Source organism: Mauremys mutica, chromosome 1 (assembly GCF_020497125.1).
Source record: "Mauremys mutica isolate MM-2020 ecotype Southern chromosome 1, ASM2049712v1, whole genome shotgun sequence".
In the NCBI taxonomy this organism is placed as follows: domain Eukaryota; kingdom Metazoa; phylum Chordata; order Testudines; family Geoemydidae; genus Mauremys; species Mauremys mutica.
The window spans coordinates 93,849,892-93,865,176 of NC_059072.1; the positions used below are offsets into that span (position 1 = coordinate 93,849,892).

The 15,285-nt window shown below is 46.4% G+C and overlaps 2 protein-coding genes across 2 annotated transcripts; both read right to left on the reverse strand.

Moving 5' to 3' along the window:
- Positions 1 to 286: 286 nt before the first annotated feature.
- Positions 287 to 9,875, reverse strand: LOC123347301 (mitochondrial dynamics protein MID51). The gene is made up of 5 exons (XM_044984724.1): positions 9,739 to 9,875; positions 5,983 to 6,131; positions 5,577 to 5,757; positions 4,156 to 4,418; positions 287 to 3,093 (listed from the first exon to the last, which is right to left on the reverse strand). The coding sequence occupies exons 2-5, from the start codon at positions 6,124 to 6,126 to the stop codon at positions 2,287 to 2,289; spliced, it is 1,395 nt and encodes a 464-aa protein (XP_044840659.1). The 5' UTR covers positions 6,127 to 6,131; positions 9,739 to 9,875; the 3' UTR covers positions 287 to 2,286.
- A 45-nt stretch (positions 9,876 to 9,920) lies between these two features.
- Positions 9,921 to 10,940, reverse strand: LOC123347312 (MIEF1 upstream open reading frame protein-like). Its single transcript, XM_044984734.1, has 2 exons — positions 10,686 to 10,940; positions 9,921 to 10,159 (listed from the first exon to the last, which is right to left on the reverse strand). Exon 2 carries the CDS (start codon positions 10,131 to 10,133, stop codon positions 9,921 to 9,923), a length of 213 nt encoding a protein of 70 aa, XP_044840669.1. The 5' UTR covers positions 10,134 to 10,159; positions 10,686 to 10,940.
- Between the last annotated feature and the right edge of the window lie 4,345 nt (positions 10,941 to 15,285).

Sequence of the window (15,285 nt, forward strand, 5' to 3'; positions counted from 1 at the left end):
CAGAGATGAATGCACAGAGGGAATCCATCCATCCCCTGATATTGTACTAGCTTTGTTGACCTTCAAGTAGCTAGAGGGAGGGTGAGTTTCCCAGTCCCGCAAGAGACTCAAAGTCTCGCCTGTTTGTGTTTATGGCAGGAAGACTGATACTGGAAGTAAAGCAGAGAGCAAGAAAGGAAAAGGGTTAAACTCCAGGAACATGAGTAAGGAGCAACCAACACAGCACCCAGTACTGACTGCTGCAGAAGTTAAAAAATAAAATAATACAAAGTCAATTTGTTAACCCTTCGGAGACTACAGATTTTATATAACACACAGCTTTCCAAGCTTTTGGCTGGCAGCCTAGAAAATAGCAGCAGTCTAGGGGTTAAATAATTTAAAATGTAACATTTCATTATTACTGTGTACTGAATACTGTCAGACAAACTGGTTAGACTGGACTGACTGCCTGAGAAAACCTGGCCTAGGATAAATGCACATCCCTAGGATTCATCTTATCAGCACCACCTTTAATTAGAAAATATGGCCTAAATCTCTCTGCTGGGACTCCACCCCTGAGATTTACCTCACAAGCCCCTGCACCACCTTTAAGAGGGAAATAAAATAAGGTCTCAGATCTCTTCTCCTGAGTCTCCACAATTGCAATTCATCTCCTCAGCCTTTGTGTTGCTTTTAAATAGAAAGGTTGGGTGTTAAAAATGGGAAGAGGAGAAAACTCCAAAACTGCACGTACACATAATGGTAGTACTTGTCATTCAAGACAGAGCCCCACCATTGTCAGAGGGTGGCAGCAGGAAGGAAGCTGTGTAGTCCCGAGCAGATAGGTGCTCCATGCCTGCAATGCAGGAGATACCGCTGTGTGGCTGGCCACCCCCTCAAAGCTGTATAATCATCTGGAGGCAGGCAGGGAAGTACAGCAGAGAGAGAACAGCACAAAATGGCAGTGGAAGTTGAAATACTGCAGAAATCCAACAGGACCAAACAGAGGAAATGTGAATTATGTGCCCCACTGTCCCAATGACTTTACACTGCAAACAGTGCAAGTTTAACCTGTGGGAACAGAGAAGGGAAGATCTACCTCAGCTCTTCCCTTCCTTCCCCTCCTCCCAAAACAGAGATACATACCTTTCATCTCCTCTTCCCAGTAACTCATTCCAAGGTAGCTACTAGGCACTAATACTGCACTTAGTAAGTATGGGCCGGATCCTCAGCTGGTGTAATTCAGTGTGGCTTCATCAACTTCAGTGCAGCTTCACCAATTTACACCAGGTGACAATCTGACCCATGTGTGTCTATTGCAAACCCCTCTGTTGTATAAACCTGGTTCCACCTGTTACTGAGAGTAAAAACCATAATGGCATGAGAGAGCTGCTATATGAGAAACTGAGAAAACAGCCCCTGTATTCAGCCTCTTACTCTGCACATCTGAGGTCTCACCTTGACTATTTTTGATTTCCAAGGCAATTCCACCAGCAACACCCAATGGATCTTGCCAGGCAGGACCCCACTCTCTCCTCAGCCTCATGAGAACAGGATGTACATGCAGTTTCTTCACAGGTTCAGTGGGACCAGTGGTGGTGCACCTTTGACTGATTACATATACCCAACTTACCAAGGATGACACTGCTGTTGGACTCCACACTGGCAGAAACGTCAGCCATGTGCATACTGCTTCTGCAAGCCTTACACCCCTACATACTGCCTGTACAATCATCATGCAGAGTTCACTCGGTAATACAATCACTGCTATACACAGTCCTATCAAAAAATCCTAGTTGGGCTGCTATGCACTTCTGGGTTTGAGTGGGAAAGAGAGGAAAGGAAAACAACAAGGTAGGTGAAACAGAAGGAAACACATGAGGGAGGGGAAGTCAGACAGCAGGAGAAATACTAGATGTCAACAATAAGTTTGCTCAAATTGCCATTGGATTCACTGGCCCAGTTCCACCCACTCTAACATGGAAATAAAGGGGTTCACTCCTTCATAGGGAAAAGAGGGCACAGTGTTTTGGTAGAAGGTTGGAACACCTGCAGCAGGCCTTAAGAACAAACACTGCACAATGGTGCCTCCTCCCCACCCGCCACAGTCAACAGATAACAGCTGGGACAGAGAACAGTGGAACTGGACCAGTAGCACCAAGAAATCCAGCAGGAGCACCAACTTCACAGCAGGAAGTATGGGTGGCCTAAAGAAAAAAGTTGGGGGGAGAGGGGACAACAGTTAGTAAGAGTCAAAGTCCATCTTGGCCAGACAACCCCAGCATCATTCTCCCATGTAAAGTCCCATTACGTCTGCAGCAAGACCTGTGGCTCTGAGAGGGAGCTGTAGAGAGTGTAGCCCAACTCATCCACTTCTTCAGGGGTGAGCTCTGAAAACAAGTTCACCTTGGGATTCAGAGCACTGGGTAAGACACCAGCCTCCAAGTAGCCAATCAGTCCCTTCAGTGCCTGCAGGAAGCGGTCAGCTAGCACATCTTGGGACCAGTCAGACTCCGCTTGGGCCAGGTGCAGGATGACATTGGTGAGCTGGCTGGCAGTGAGGCGGCCCAGTGCTGGGTTTGACTTGCACACAGCTTTGAGAATCTTGAGGCACAAGCAACGGCAGCCAGAATCGCCTTGGTCCAGGGCCCGCAGGCGAGCTGTCTCTGCTGGCCGCAGGCTCAGTCGCCATAGATTGTCATACTGGGCCAATCGGTGGGGTTTGGCCACCAGGATGGTGTCACCCAGTGTCAGGGATGGTAGGAAGTCAATAAGAAGGTGTCGCTCTGGCTCATACTGGACTTCCAGTGTCAGGGTCTCTGGGGGTGCTGCCGGACGGATCACGTAGTCCAGGAGGGACCCAATGGCTGGCCAATTGATGGAGCCTGCCACTACTTTCTCAAAGGTGTCTGCCACAACCTTGGGGGAGAGGTAGCCCCCCACCACACAGCGGTCCCAGTAGCTGCTCCCACGGGGGAAGTACTCTGGGTTTTCCCGACGCACCAGGCAGAATCCAGGGATGTTCATGATGGTGTCCTCACCTGGAATGCATGACCACAGGTTCTGCTCCAAGACCAGAGGCACAATGAGCTGAATGTGATCAGCTGTCACTACCTGTCAGGAGAGGGGGAAAAGGGCGAGAGTTAACAGTTGAACCTGCTGGGATAAAGCCAACACATCTTCCTTCAAATGGGAATCCAAGAGGCTCTTTCTAAGTGGGAATCTCTGCCTTCCTTTCATCAGGAAACGTGCAGAGGGATCATTCTTCATAATCCAGGGAAAAACTGCAGGGCATAATGAAATCTGGTATTTATTCAGCATTTGCCTGAAAGATCTCTATGCACCTTATGAACTCAAATGGATACACCAACTACAACACGGATTGTTTCACCTACCACTAAATTGAATCCACCTCTTGGGTATGATGTGGCAGTTGTTTCAGCATACAGCAACATTACACAGCAGTTTGGGACACGAACTGGAGAATAACTGACAAACTGCAGGGAGAGCTTAAATTGTCAAATCTGAATCATCCCACAACAGAATCTGTCACAGGTGCTACAGTCAATGCCCCATTCTCTTGAGAAAGGTGTGCTGGGATCTTTAATGACCATATGTGATTAAAACATCAGATTTAAGTTGCATCCGATACGCAGCACTCCATCCAGGAGCATCGATTCAGTGCTGCCTCAGAAGTGACTCACTCACTATAGTCTGTAGCCATTTTTGCATCAAAGTGATCTACAGCAGAGCTTGCTCTCCAGTTAACAAAAACCAAACAAAAGGAGTAGGAAAGGCTTACAGAAATATAGAAGGGTTCTGAGGGAAGCCACACATTTGGACAAGGATGTGCAAGGTAAGTGCTGTGGGGAAGGATAGAGAAAAATGGAGATGTGGCAGAGGCAGAGCAGGAAAATCCAGAGGAGACAGAGAAAGAAGGAACTGAGACAAGCAGAAGGGAAAAAACGAAGGTAGTAAAGAGCAGATGTTCTACAGACACAGCCAGAGCTGCATGTCTGTTTTGCAAAAACCTCACACAGATGTATTCCCAGGAAGTGTGGCATCGGAAGGCTTTTTAAACAGGAATGCTGAAACAGCACACCCAGCAGGGAAGCCTGAAATACCTCTACCCAGTCACCTGCAGCATAATGGATACCACACACTCCGGTGAGTTACCTGCAGATCATCATAGAGGCTGCCACTGAGGTACATGTCACGCAGGGGCATGTCTGGCAGCTTGGCACGTAGGAAGCTACGCAGTTCAGCGCAGATATCTACAGCTGCCTGCTTGGCCCGGGCCTGCTCCTCTGCTGGGATAGCCACTTTCCTCCGGTAGTAGGCAAAGAGTTTTTCTTGCAGGGACAGACGGAGGTGCGACTTCTTCAATTCTACTTGGCTCCTCTTGGCAGATGGTTTGGGCTTTGCAGGTAGGAACGCATCTGTCAGGCAAGAGAGAGAATTCCCATAATCCCCAACATTTCATTGCTAAATGTTTGAAAGAGAGAACTTGGCAGCACTGAAATGCAGCCCCCTTCAGGGTGGATTTTAGCAGTCATTTTGCAGGCTTTATTGTGAGTATCATAGTAGGAGAAAGTTGTGAATTACTTCAACAATAACTACTAAAGGAATTAGGTGGGCAGACAGTAAGTTGCCAGAGTTGAAATTTAACATGGACAATGAGACTATCTTGCAAAATGAAATTATGTTGATGACTGTAAGTGGGCAGCACCTGTTAAATTTTATCCAAAAGACAGCAACCCTTGCAGCACAAGTGCCTCTAACATGATGCAGGAACAATGAGAGGACAGAGTACCCCTTCCTGATCACCAACACCCGAGATTTTCCTAAAGGGCTCCTACAATGTACTGACAAAGCCCAATGCAGTTTAGCTTGCGAGATCTGATGTGGTTACAGTAATTTAAGGTGGTATGTCTGTCGGGGCTGTATTACCGTCATAGATCAGGAGGCAGGCCAGAACAGGTGGGTAAGCAGGAAGAGCTAAGAGACACTGCAAGTCAAGCAGTTATAGGGCTTGCGTTGTTTTGGGGGAAAGGGAGAGGATTTCTCAAGGATCTCTCTCTCAAGCCTTCCATCTGACAGCTAGACCTGAACAGATACCTTCTCAGATCTCATTGATACAACACTTCTTCATACTGCAGCACTTCTCTCTGGTTGAAATATGAAGCAGGGGAAATCAAGTACTCCTTCCTCAGGCAGTATTCAAGGAGGTCATTTTAAGAGCTGCTGAAATGCCTTTATTCAGCTCCTAGAGGACTCCCCCACCTTTAGGGGATGACAGAGCCCATTTAATTACTTCAGATGACATAATTCAGCTCTTGACTTAGATGCGCTGGTCATTAAGCTTTTTGCTGCTCCCCCAGTAGCAATGCCAAAGCCATCCTGGAGTTGGCCTGCTTGCGGAAACAGAGATTTGGACACCAGGTAAAGTTCTGTGCCAGGTTATTATTTTGCAGATTCTACATTTAAAACTGGTGATCCTTAGAGGTTGGTTAAAGATCTCAATGTTACCTGGAAAGGGGGTAACAGGATTGAAATGGCAGCTGCTATAATGCTGAAGGTGTCACACTGCTTCTTACCTGCATCTAAAGCTGAAGGGTCAGTGGGGAGGGTCTGTAGGGAACGGCTCAGACTTGTCTTCATATCTTGGTTCAGTAACCGTGATGAGGACCCCAGCCAGTTTGGCTCCTCCCAGCTTCTCTTTCCTGACTGACTCAAGCGGGTGGGGCTGCTGGGAGCACTGATTGCCCTGTCATACATCTGAAATGGCATCACAGGGACACAAGAAGTTACATTTGTTAAGTGTTCCATCCATTAGGAAACAACCAGCCCATATCCCTTCATTGGGTCCTTCCCATCCCCACATTCCTCAGTGTTCATCTCTCTACCCCTCACCTTGTTACCTTCAGTAGCTCTGTTCTAATGTTCCATGCCCCTCCTCCACACAAGCACACTTTCCTTCCCCTCAGACTTCCTCACACTTACTCGTTTGACAGCCAGTGTGGCAATGCCCAGCATGGCAGCTCCGCCCACACCCAACACGAGCCGGGCATTGGAGAGCACAAAATCGATGGCTGTGCCAATGCCGTTGTCATCCTTCTTCCCCTTGCGCTCTCCAGCACCTGCCATCTCACCTTGAGAGGAGAGAACAGTTTTGTCAAAACGTTGTACCCCACCAATCTAAACCTCCATCTCCCCAGTCTGTTTCCCACTGTTCTTTGGAAGTTAGGATTTCCCACAATTAATTAGATTAATGGTCCATCAATTTCTGTATTTTGCCTCCTGCCACACTGGCTCAGACCACGTCTAGTCAGTTTTCTTGCCTCCAACAATGGCCAATGTCAGACTCTCCAGAGAAAGGAAATAAAACCCCTTTAAATGTTCCTAATTACATGGTATTATAGTCATGGGGAAAATTTATTTAACTCCAGCTCTCAGTTTATGACCTGAAGCATGATGATTAACAGCTCCTGACATTGTACCTGACCTAGGGTCACTGCGGAGGCTTTACACATAAACGTAGTAACCCTCACTCCGGTACTAGCACCTGCAATGCAGCAGCACAGAATGGTGTCCTGGGGAGACAGCAAATGAGAAGGCAGCAAGAGCTGGGGAAGGGGCTCAGAATCCACCAGAAGGGGTAGTTGTTGGGGGGGGGGGGTGAGGAAGCTGTTAGAGAAGGAGAAGACTCTAGATGCTGAGGTAGCAAGTGAACTGGAGTCTGGGTAGGAGGTGAGGTGATAAAATAAAAGAACTGGAGAATAAAAGTAGGGGACTGGGAAGTGAGGAGGGAAATAGGAAAGGTTTCAGGTCATAAGAAGCAGGAAAAATACACAGACCTGCGTACGTGAGCAGACACTATTAGAGAAGGGAAGTAGAAGGAAATAAAGCCTACAGACTTACCAGAGAAAGTGTATCTAGGGGGAAAAAACTGAAAGGAAATATAAGTGGTGAAAAATGGAATTGATCAAAAAGTTGTTTTAGATGAAAACAGATCCTGAAAACAGTAAACAAGACACCCACCCACAAAAGACCTAAAGTACATTAACAGAGACAATGACTGTTTGAGCATCTATTGAAGGAATACAGTTGAAAGGTGCCTAATGGATAAGTGAGAGCCCTCTAGGTCAGGGGTTCTCAAACTGGGCATCGGGACCCTTCAGGGGATTGTGAGGTTATTATGTGGGGGATCACAAGCTGTCAGCCTCCACCCCAAACCCTGCTTTGCCTCCAGCATTTATAATAGTGTTAAATATATAAAAAAGTGCTTTTAATTTATAAGGGGGGTTGCACTCAGAGACTTGCTTGTGAAAGGGGTCACCAGTACAAAAGTTTGAGAATCACTGCTCTAGGTGAAGAAACCCTGCTTGTGGATAAACTCGATGGAAAGAGGCACAGCCACAGGAACAACTAATTTAAGGAGTGCTCCAATGCAAGGGGAAGCAAGAACAGGACAGCAAGGGTGGAACTGGACCTACTGCCAAGGAGAGGAAAAGTTGATTCTTCCTTGAAGTGACACAGTATACTGTTAAATAATCTCTTGTTCTTCTTAATAAAAACATATTTGGTACTAACTGCATAGAGTAAGGAAGAATAACGTGTACAAGTTCCCAAAGGTTAATAAGTTGGTAACACAGTTTGTTATTAAAATTAGTCTTTGGTAACATTGTATATTATTTATGTTCCTGGTACAATTTTGGGATTCTCCCTTATAAAATTCTAAAAATTTAAAATAATTCCTTTTGTCTTGGTTTGCCTCTGCTTCTCCTCAGTTAGCACATTCTAGCTGGATCACCACATAACTATCTAATGCTTTTTAAAAATTTCACTAACATATTTGCCTCAGTTATGTCTTGCAATAGTGATTTTTACATGTTAATTATATGTTAAACCATATTACCTTTTATGTCTTTTCCCTTTAACCAGCTGAATACTGTACTAGGGGACTGGCCTCTATGCCATTTAATCTCCTTTCCAAACTAAAGAGTCCTAGTCCCTTTCTATAGGATCACATCTACTTGCAGAAACTACAATCTAGTTGTCCATGGGGGAGGAACCAAAGCAGAATTATTCAAGTGGTGTGCAAGAGCAAAGGAACTGCTGTACTAGATCACACCCAAGGCCCATCTACTCCAGCATCCCTTCTCTGACAGATACTTCAGAGGAAAACGCAAGAAGCCCCATAATGGGCAATTATGGATTAGTCTGTTCATAGAGGAAGTTTCTTCCTAATCTCTGGGAGTTTATGCCCTAAAGCATGAGGGTTTATCATTTATACAAAGATCATATGCAATGTAACTATAGATGTTCTCATTCAGGGATACTCAAACTTCATTCAGCCTGCCCGGGCCCACTCCTCCCAGGTGCCAGGTGGGGGGCAAAGCCAAAGCCCCACCCCCACCACCCTGGACCAAAGCCTTTGGGCTTTAACCCTTGGGCTTCAGCTCTGGCCCCAGGCAGTTGGCCTCGGGCCACAGCAAGTCTAAGCCACCCCTGGTGACCCCATTAAAATGGGGTCGCGACCCACTTTGGGGTCCTGACCCACAGTTCGAGAACCACTGTTCTCATTCATATACAAGTCTAATTTTGAATCCTACTAAATTATTGGCTTCAATAGTATATAATGGCAATGAATTCCACTGCTTAATTATGTGTATAAAAAGTATTTTCTATTTCTATTTTTCAGATTCATCAAAGATGTATTTGTACTAGGAAAATTTTCAAAACTACTTTAAAGCCAGTTCTGCTATACTGACTTTAGAACTGGCTAAAGGCACACTATTCATCAAGTTTTAGGCAGTTTAGAATGGCCACACTTGTTCTTCTGAACCAGTTCCCAAAATCACTTTAAACTCCAAGAACTCAAGAAGGATGGTCACTGAGCTGAGGAGTTTGCAACTGAATTACTTTTGATCACTATACAGAAGATGTAGCAGTTGTCCACAGCGGTACCACTAAAACAGTGTTTCTCAACTAGTAAATAGTCTGGGGATGAAGGCCCTGGGGCAGAGCTGTAACTAGACATTTTAGTGCCCAGGGCAAGCAAGCATATTTGCACTCCCTACCAGAGGTGATGTGGGAGTGGACCATGTGGGATCATGTTCCCCCAACTCCCAGATTTTTTGGTTGCGCCCCTCAACACAGACAAGCTGGGTGACCTGCTGAGGTGAGTCGGGATGGAGGTGGTGCACCCTCCCCGAGATCTGCTGTGTGGGGCTGACCCGAGCTGCCCTCACAGCTTTGTGCCATTGGCAGCTACCCCGCTCTTGCTACAGCCATACCATGGGGTGGTTTTGGTCATATCCTACCCCTGGGGGAGGCTGGATCCTGCCGAGCATTTACCCCACAGTGGTGGCTGCTTCTGTGGGGGTGTCTGGGCTTGACTCTCTGTTCTGGCCGTTGCAAACTCCAGGGTTGCAGCCCTGTTCAGGTTTAGCTCCGTGACCCCAGCTGTACCAAATGTGTATGAGTTGCGTTGTGACCTGGCTCATGTGATTGCAGTACAGTTCACTCAAATTTGGCCTGACCAGACTTCCGTCATGACAGCTGGGCCAAACCTGAGTGGCACTGGAATCCGAGGTTGCAATGCCTAGAGCAGGGAGGCGAGCCCAACCAGCCCTGTGGGATGGGAGCCACAGAAGCTGCCACATGACCCTTTGAAACATTCTAGCGACCCAATTTTGGGTCCCTACTCATGGGTTGAGAAACCCTGCAATAAAACAAACAAACAAAGGGACCTACCTAAGGCTTAATGCATCTGTGAGGGGAGCACTGCCTGTATGGATGGATAGCCAGGCACTTTCTGGACTTTCTTCTTCAAGTTCGTGGTGGGCAGAAGATATTAATCATCTGTCCAGGAAGATTAATGGTTTTGCAAGGAGAAAAAAAAGGAAGCAGGGTAAGAGCAGGGGGAGGCAAAGACTCTAAACCAACCCTCCCAGTCTATTGTGCAGGAAGGCCAGTCCCTTCTCCAGTTGTCTCTCTCTGTCTTCAAGCCGTTCCAGCTGCTGGTTCTTGCGGAACTCACGCCGGATTGAGGCGAGGTAGAAATCACGGTCGGTGTAGCGTAGACCACGGCCCTGGCGCAGCAGAGCGCGATAGAGGTTCAGCACTGCCTCACGGGACCACGCTGCCATGGGGGACAGATGCAGGAGAAGGCAAACTGAAGAAAAATGGATGAGTGAAAGTCAACATTTGTTTCCCAGTTGCAGTTTTGCTATCTCCCCCCTGCCAGTCTCCCTGAGACTTTCTTCACAAGCCACTGGGAAAGGGGAACCCAAGGGAATGGATTGCCACCAGAGAAGGAGAGAGAAACTTAGTGCAGAGGAAAAGATCCCTACGGGGGGGGGGGGGGCGCAGAGAACAACCTCACCCTATCTGCCAGCAAAGCAGAAAGAGGCAATAACACAAAACAGAGACACTGTAAACCCCCCCTAAGCATGACACTAACCCCCCCCGCACGGAGACTCCCTGGATCAGCTCCGCCAGCGCCAGTCTCCGCCCGGGCTTCCCCTGCCAGGCGCTGCAGGGAGGCGGGCTGAGGAGGGGCCCCGGGGAGCAGCGCAGGGCGGGATCCCTTGGGCGGACGAATCCGCTGGAAAAGGGTTTGGGGGGAGAAGGGGGCCGGGCTCGGAATCCCCGGCGCGGGGGGGGGGCCTGTCCCGGGACCCCGCTCCCCTCACACTCACCCGGAAGCGGAGCTGTTTCTCGGTCCCTCACTGTCGCCTGGTCCCGCTTCTGGGCGCCAGCACCCTAGCACCGCTTCCCCGGGGTCACCCAGCAACATGGCCGCTTCGCTTCCGGGGCGCGACCCCGGCGGCCAACCAGCGGGAGCGAGCGGGAGCATAGATTGTACGCGCGGGGAGGGCGAACTTCCGCTGGTCGCGGCGCGAGGTAGGGACGGGCGCTCAGGGCTGCCCCCATCAGACCGGCGGTGCTGTACGGAACGCGAGCGGGGACAGTTTGGAATCCCTCCTTAGTCCTTCCCTCCGGCGGTAGAACGTGGCAGAGCCCAGACCCGTCCTGAGTGGCGTCACACGTCACTGGCGCGTGGGCGAGCCCTAGCGGGAAACGAAGAGCGCGCGCCTGCCTGCAGATCTCACTGGGCTGAGCTGGTCTGCCAGGCTCGGGTGCAGGCCTTATTGTCACTTCCTATGTATTGGTTTCGTGTTTCCTACTCTACCCTGGAAGAGCGCCAGTCCAGTTCTCTGCCTGCCTGGATCATTTTTGTGACGTGCCTTGTATAATCAAACAGGCTCATTCGTTACCCTAAGATCAAATCAGATAGTACAACAAATTGATTAGCAAATTCTTAAGATTCAGATCCTTTATCATTTGGGGTTTGTTGAGGTGTGGGTGGAGTGCTGGTGGGGTGCCATAAATTTGCATCTGGATTTAGCTGTTGATCCTCTAATGCTTTGTGGTTAGGGAAGGGAGTGTTTGTTGCTTTGGTTAAGATGGCAGCAAAAGGTCAACATACAAAAAAAGAATGTTCCGTTCTGAAATTACTCTTGGGCAAGTCCCAATGTGCGCAATATGTGCTTTCAAAACTGCAGCTGAAGGATTGCTGTTGAAGTCTTGCTCTAGCTTGTGTTGAAAAAAGTGCAGTTCGGCTCTGAAAAGTGACTTTGTACAAATTGTGTGAGAGGGCTCCATGTTTATTGTCTCTCTTTGGGTCCAACATAAATATATGCTCAGTTTATAATATTTTTAATTGCCTTTGCCTTTTTCTCTTATTTTGAATATATAAAGATATTTAACTATATATATGATTATTTGCTTCCTTTTAATTTTTTTCTTGCTTTTTTAAATATTAGAAGTATCAGTAACTAAGTCAGGGTTGGTTTGTTTGTTTTCACGGGAGAACTTCTGGGGGTTCCCAGATATGCTTATTGTGAACTTTCAAACCTTAACTGAAAGGCTAGGAGTGTTGACACTTTTACAAAATAATCCTTTCAGCCAAATGTTTGTTAGGCATTAGAGGTAAATATGTGTAATTTTAAACAGTCTGACTTTAAAACCATCCCCCCTCTCAGCCTGTTATCTTTTGTCAGAACTTCACTAGTTCTCCAGGTACCTACGGCTGTCTACACCAGGGAAATTTTGCAAGCCATTCCTAACACTGACTCAGCTCCACCGGTGTTAGCAATGTTGAGAGCCCTACTGTCCACAAGCCAGTAGCTGCCGTTAGTGTTTTAGGCACTATGTTGATTAAACCTGCTCATCAAGTGAGAGTCACAATTAACAGCTCTTTCTGTAGTTCTGTCTAGAAACATACTTCCCATTTAAACCCTCCCATTGAACAAAACACTCAATATTTTTCTGGAAATGCTTCTAGGATATTCCTATACTTTATATATACAAATGCCAATACAGAAAATATGGCTTCACGTTCAACAGCAACCCTACATTGGCTACACCAAAATGCTGCTCTAGTGTAGTTGATGCTCTAGTGTAGATGAGGCTCCAGAGTTCATGTCCCAAATGGCTTTTTGTATTCCTTTCACACACATTGCTTCTGAAAGCAGAGCACTCTCTACCTCTGTACAGTAGGAGAAGGAAAAGTTAATCAAAAAATTTAGCAATAATCTTTTCCATCTCTCTAAATGCATGCAAATACCATTGCTGGTGATAGTCTCTAAATCTCTTATTAATTTCTAGAGCCCTGCGTGGATACAAAATCTGTATCCGTGTCTGATCAGCAATCTGCGGATATCCACGGATTTGCAGGGCTCTATTAATTTCTCCCTCTCTGTTCAATATGCTGTCTTCTATGTGAATGGCCAAGGTCAACAAAAATCTAATGACTCCCTGTGACGAAGTGGGACTGTTCTTAATGTTTCCTCTGAATACTGTGTGGGTGTCTCAGTTTCAGGCCGGCACTCTGTCTCCTGGCAACTAATGGCCCGGGCCCTTCCCCCCTGCAAGGGGATCTAAAGGTGTGGGAGAACAAAGAGGTCAGGTGACCTCCTGGTCCAGGAAAGGAACTCAGCAGAGAAGGAGGGGCTGGAGGGGGTTTCAGTTTGGAGCTGGCTGGGGACAGGAAGTGAGTGCAGACAGGGTTGTCTGGCTCGCTGAGCCCCAAAATGGATCCGGCTGAGGGGTCCCGTTCTCTGTACCTACAAGCTGTGTTTTAGACCGTGTTCCTGTCATCTAATAAACCTCTGTTTTGCTGGCTAAGAGTCACGTCTGATTGCGAAGTGGGGGTGCGTGCAGGACCCTCTGGCTTCCCCAGGACCCTGCCTGGGCAGACTCGCTGTGGGAAGCACATGGAGGGGCATATGCTGAATGCTCCAAGGTCAGACCCAGGAAGGTGAAGCCATGTGAGCTTCTTGCCCTGAAAACAGTCTGCTCCAAGGGAGAGGTGGCTCCCCAAAGTCCTGACTTTGTGGGGAGCAGTTCCAAAGCATTGCCCGCGAACTCCGTGACACTCCCCACATAATCTAGTTAACTCTTTTTCTTAAAGAGGTTTAAAATTTTTTGACCATTTATAACAAAAAAATAATTCCACTTTATTAATAAACATCTTACTAAGCTGTGCCCTTGTAAAAAAGCAAGGAGGTATACATTTGAAGAACCCAGGCTAATTGATTAATCTGTCCAGCTCTTTAAATAGTAGCATAACTTTATATTTAAAGTAAATTTTTTCAACAAGTCCTAATGTTCTAGCTAATATGTATGGCCCCAAATAAACAAACCGCTTACACATGTTTTTAACTTTAAGCAGATGAGTGATCCCATTGCTGTTCAGCAAAGCACTTAAGGACACTGATGGTATTTAAGAACATGCTTAAAGTTAGGCATGTGTTTGAGTGCTAGGGATGGGATTGCTTATGTGCTTTTAAATATGTGCATAAGGCTTTGATCAGCAAAGCACAGTAAGCATTTTCTTAAGTCTCATTGACTTCAGTAGGCCTTAGGCATGCATTTAAGTACTTGGCTGAAGTGGGACCTATATGCACCACTGCCCTCTACTGAATATAGATCTGGGCAAGTAAGTGAGAGTGTTCTCTGTGTGATTTCAGGTTGTTCTTTATTGGCTGGCTCACCATGGAGATGAGTCCTGAAAAGGTCATTCATGGAAAGTCTCTTCTAGCTCACAAGGTAGAGGCCTGTGCTTTTTGGAGCAGCAGGTCTTGAGTTGTATTTTAGGGATTGTTAAAACTCTGTTCTCTAACATAATAAAAAACATATAATTAAAAAATAAAAGTCGTATATACATCCACATAACGTTCTTAAAGTAATAAAACATAAAATGGCATAGGGTTATAATAAAATACCTTATACTAGAGGTAATAAAAATATACAAGAGAACTTTTGACCCAATCAAATCTAATTCGTCAAACTGTCATGCTAAATTTCCATTAGCCTAAAAAATTATACTGTACATTTGTCTCTTTTTCTTTTCCCCTGTTAAGGTGGGAAGATTGCTGGACCTCATGGTGATTGTTTACTTTAAGTTCAATCCATATTAAGATTTATAAGTAATGAGATAGAAGATAATGTTGAAAATTTAATCAATACTGTGGTTACTCTACCTCTGAATGGAGATGGCAGGAATAGAAAGTGTTCAGATATGGACAGTGAAAATGCTCAGATATATGGAAAGACTTCCACAGGAGGAGAAATTGAAAAATTGAGACTGCTTGTAGAGAAGAGACAAATAAGAGAGGAGATGACAGAGGTATGCAGAATGATTAATGGTATAAAGAAGGTAAATTATGTGCTCATAGTAATCCTCTCTCAACAAGGAGACGTCATTGAAACTGGAAAGCAACCTGATAAAAGGGAATACAGTTTTATAAAAGGCATAATTCTCTTATTTGGTTCTATTCAATGTCTTCATAAATGATTTGAATAATGGCATTGAGAGTACACTTAAAGTTTGTGGACAATACTAAGCTGGGACGGGTTGCAAGCACTTTGGAGGACAGGATTTGAATTCAAAATGATCTTGACAAACTGGAGAAATGGTCTGGAGTAAACAGGATTAAAATCAATAAGGACAAATGCAAAATACTACACTTAAGAAGGAATACTCAGTCATAGAATCATAGAAAATCAGGGTTGGAAGGGACCTCAGGAGGTCATCTAGTCCAACCCCCTGCTCAAAGCAGGACCAATTCCCAACTAAATCATCCCAGCCAGGGCTTTGTCAAGCCTGACCTTAAAAACCTCTAAGGAAGGAGATTCCACCACCTCCCTAGGTCAGGGGTCCCCAACCTTTTCAGGACCAGGGACTGGTCATGCCTGCGGAGGGAGCGCTCGTCCCGCGGCTCGGGTAGACCT

Bases quoted from the DNA above. Each gene is read 5' to 3' on its own strand.
- LOC123347301 (XM_044984724.1), bottom strand. From the start codon at position 6,126: ATGGCAGGTGCTGGAGAGCGCAAGGGGAAGAAGGATGACAACGGCATT. The intron at 5,758-5,982 runs GTAAGTGTGAGG...ATGCCATTTCAG, and splicing joins CCACACTGGCTGTCAAACGA to ATGTATGACAGGGCAATCAG. The intron at 4,419-5,576 runs GTAAGAAGCAGT...CTTGCCTGACAG, and splicing joins CCCTTCAGCTTTAGATGCAG to ATGCGTTCCTACCTGCAAAG.
- LOC123347312 (XM_044984734.1), bottom strand. From the start codon at position 10,133: ATGGCAGCGTGGTCCCGTGAGGCAGTGCTGAACCTCTATCGCGCTCTG.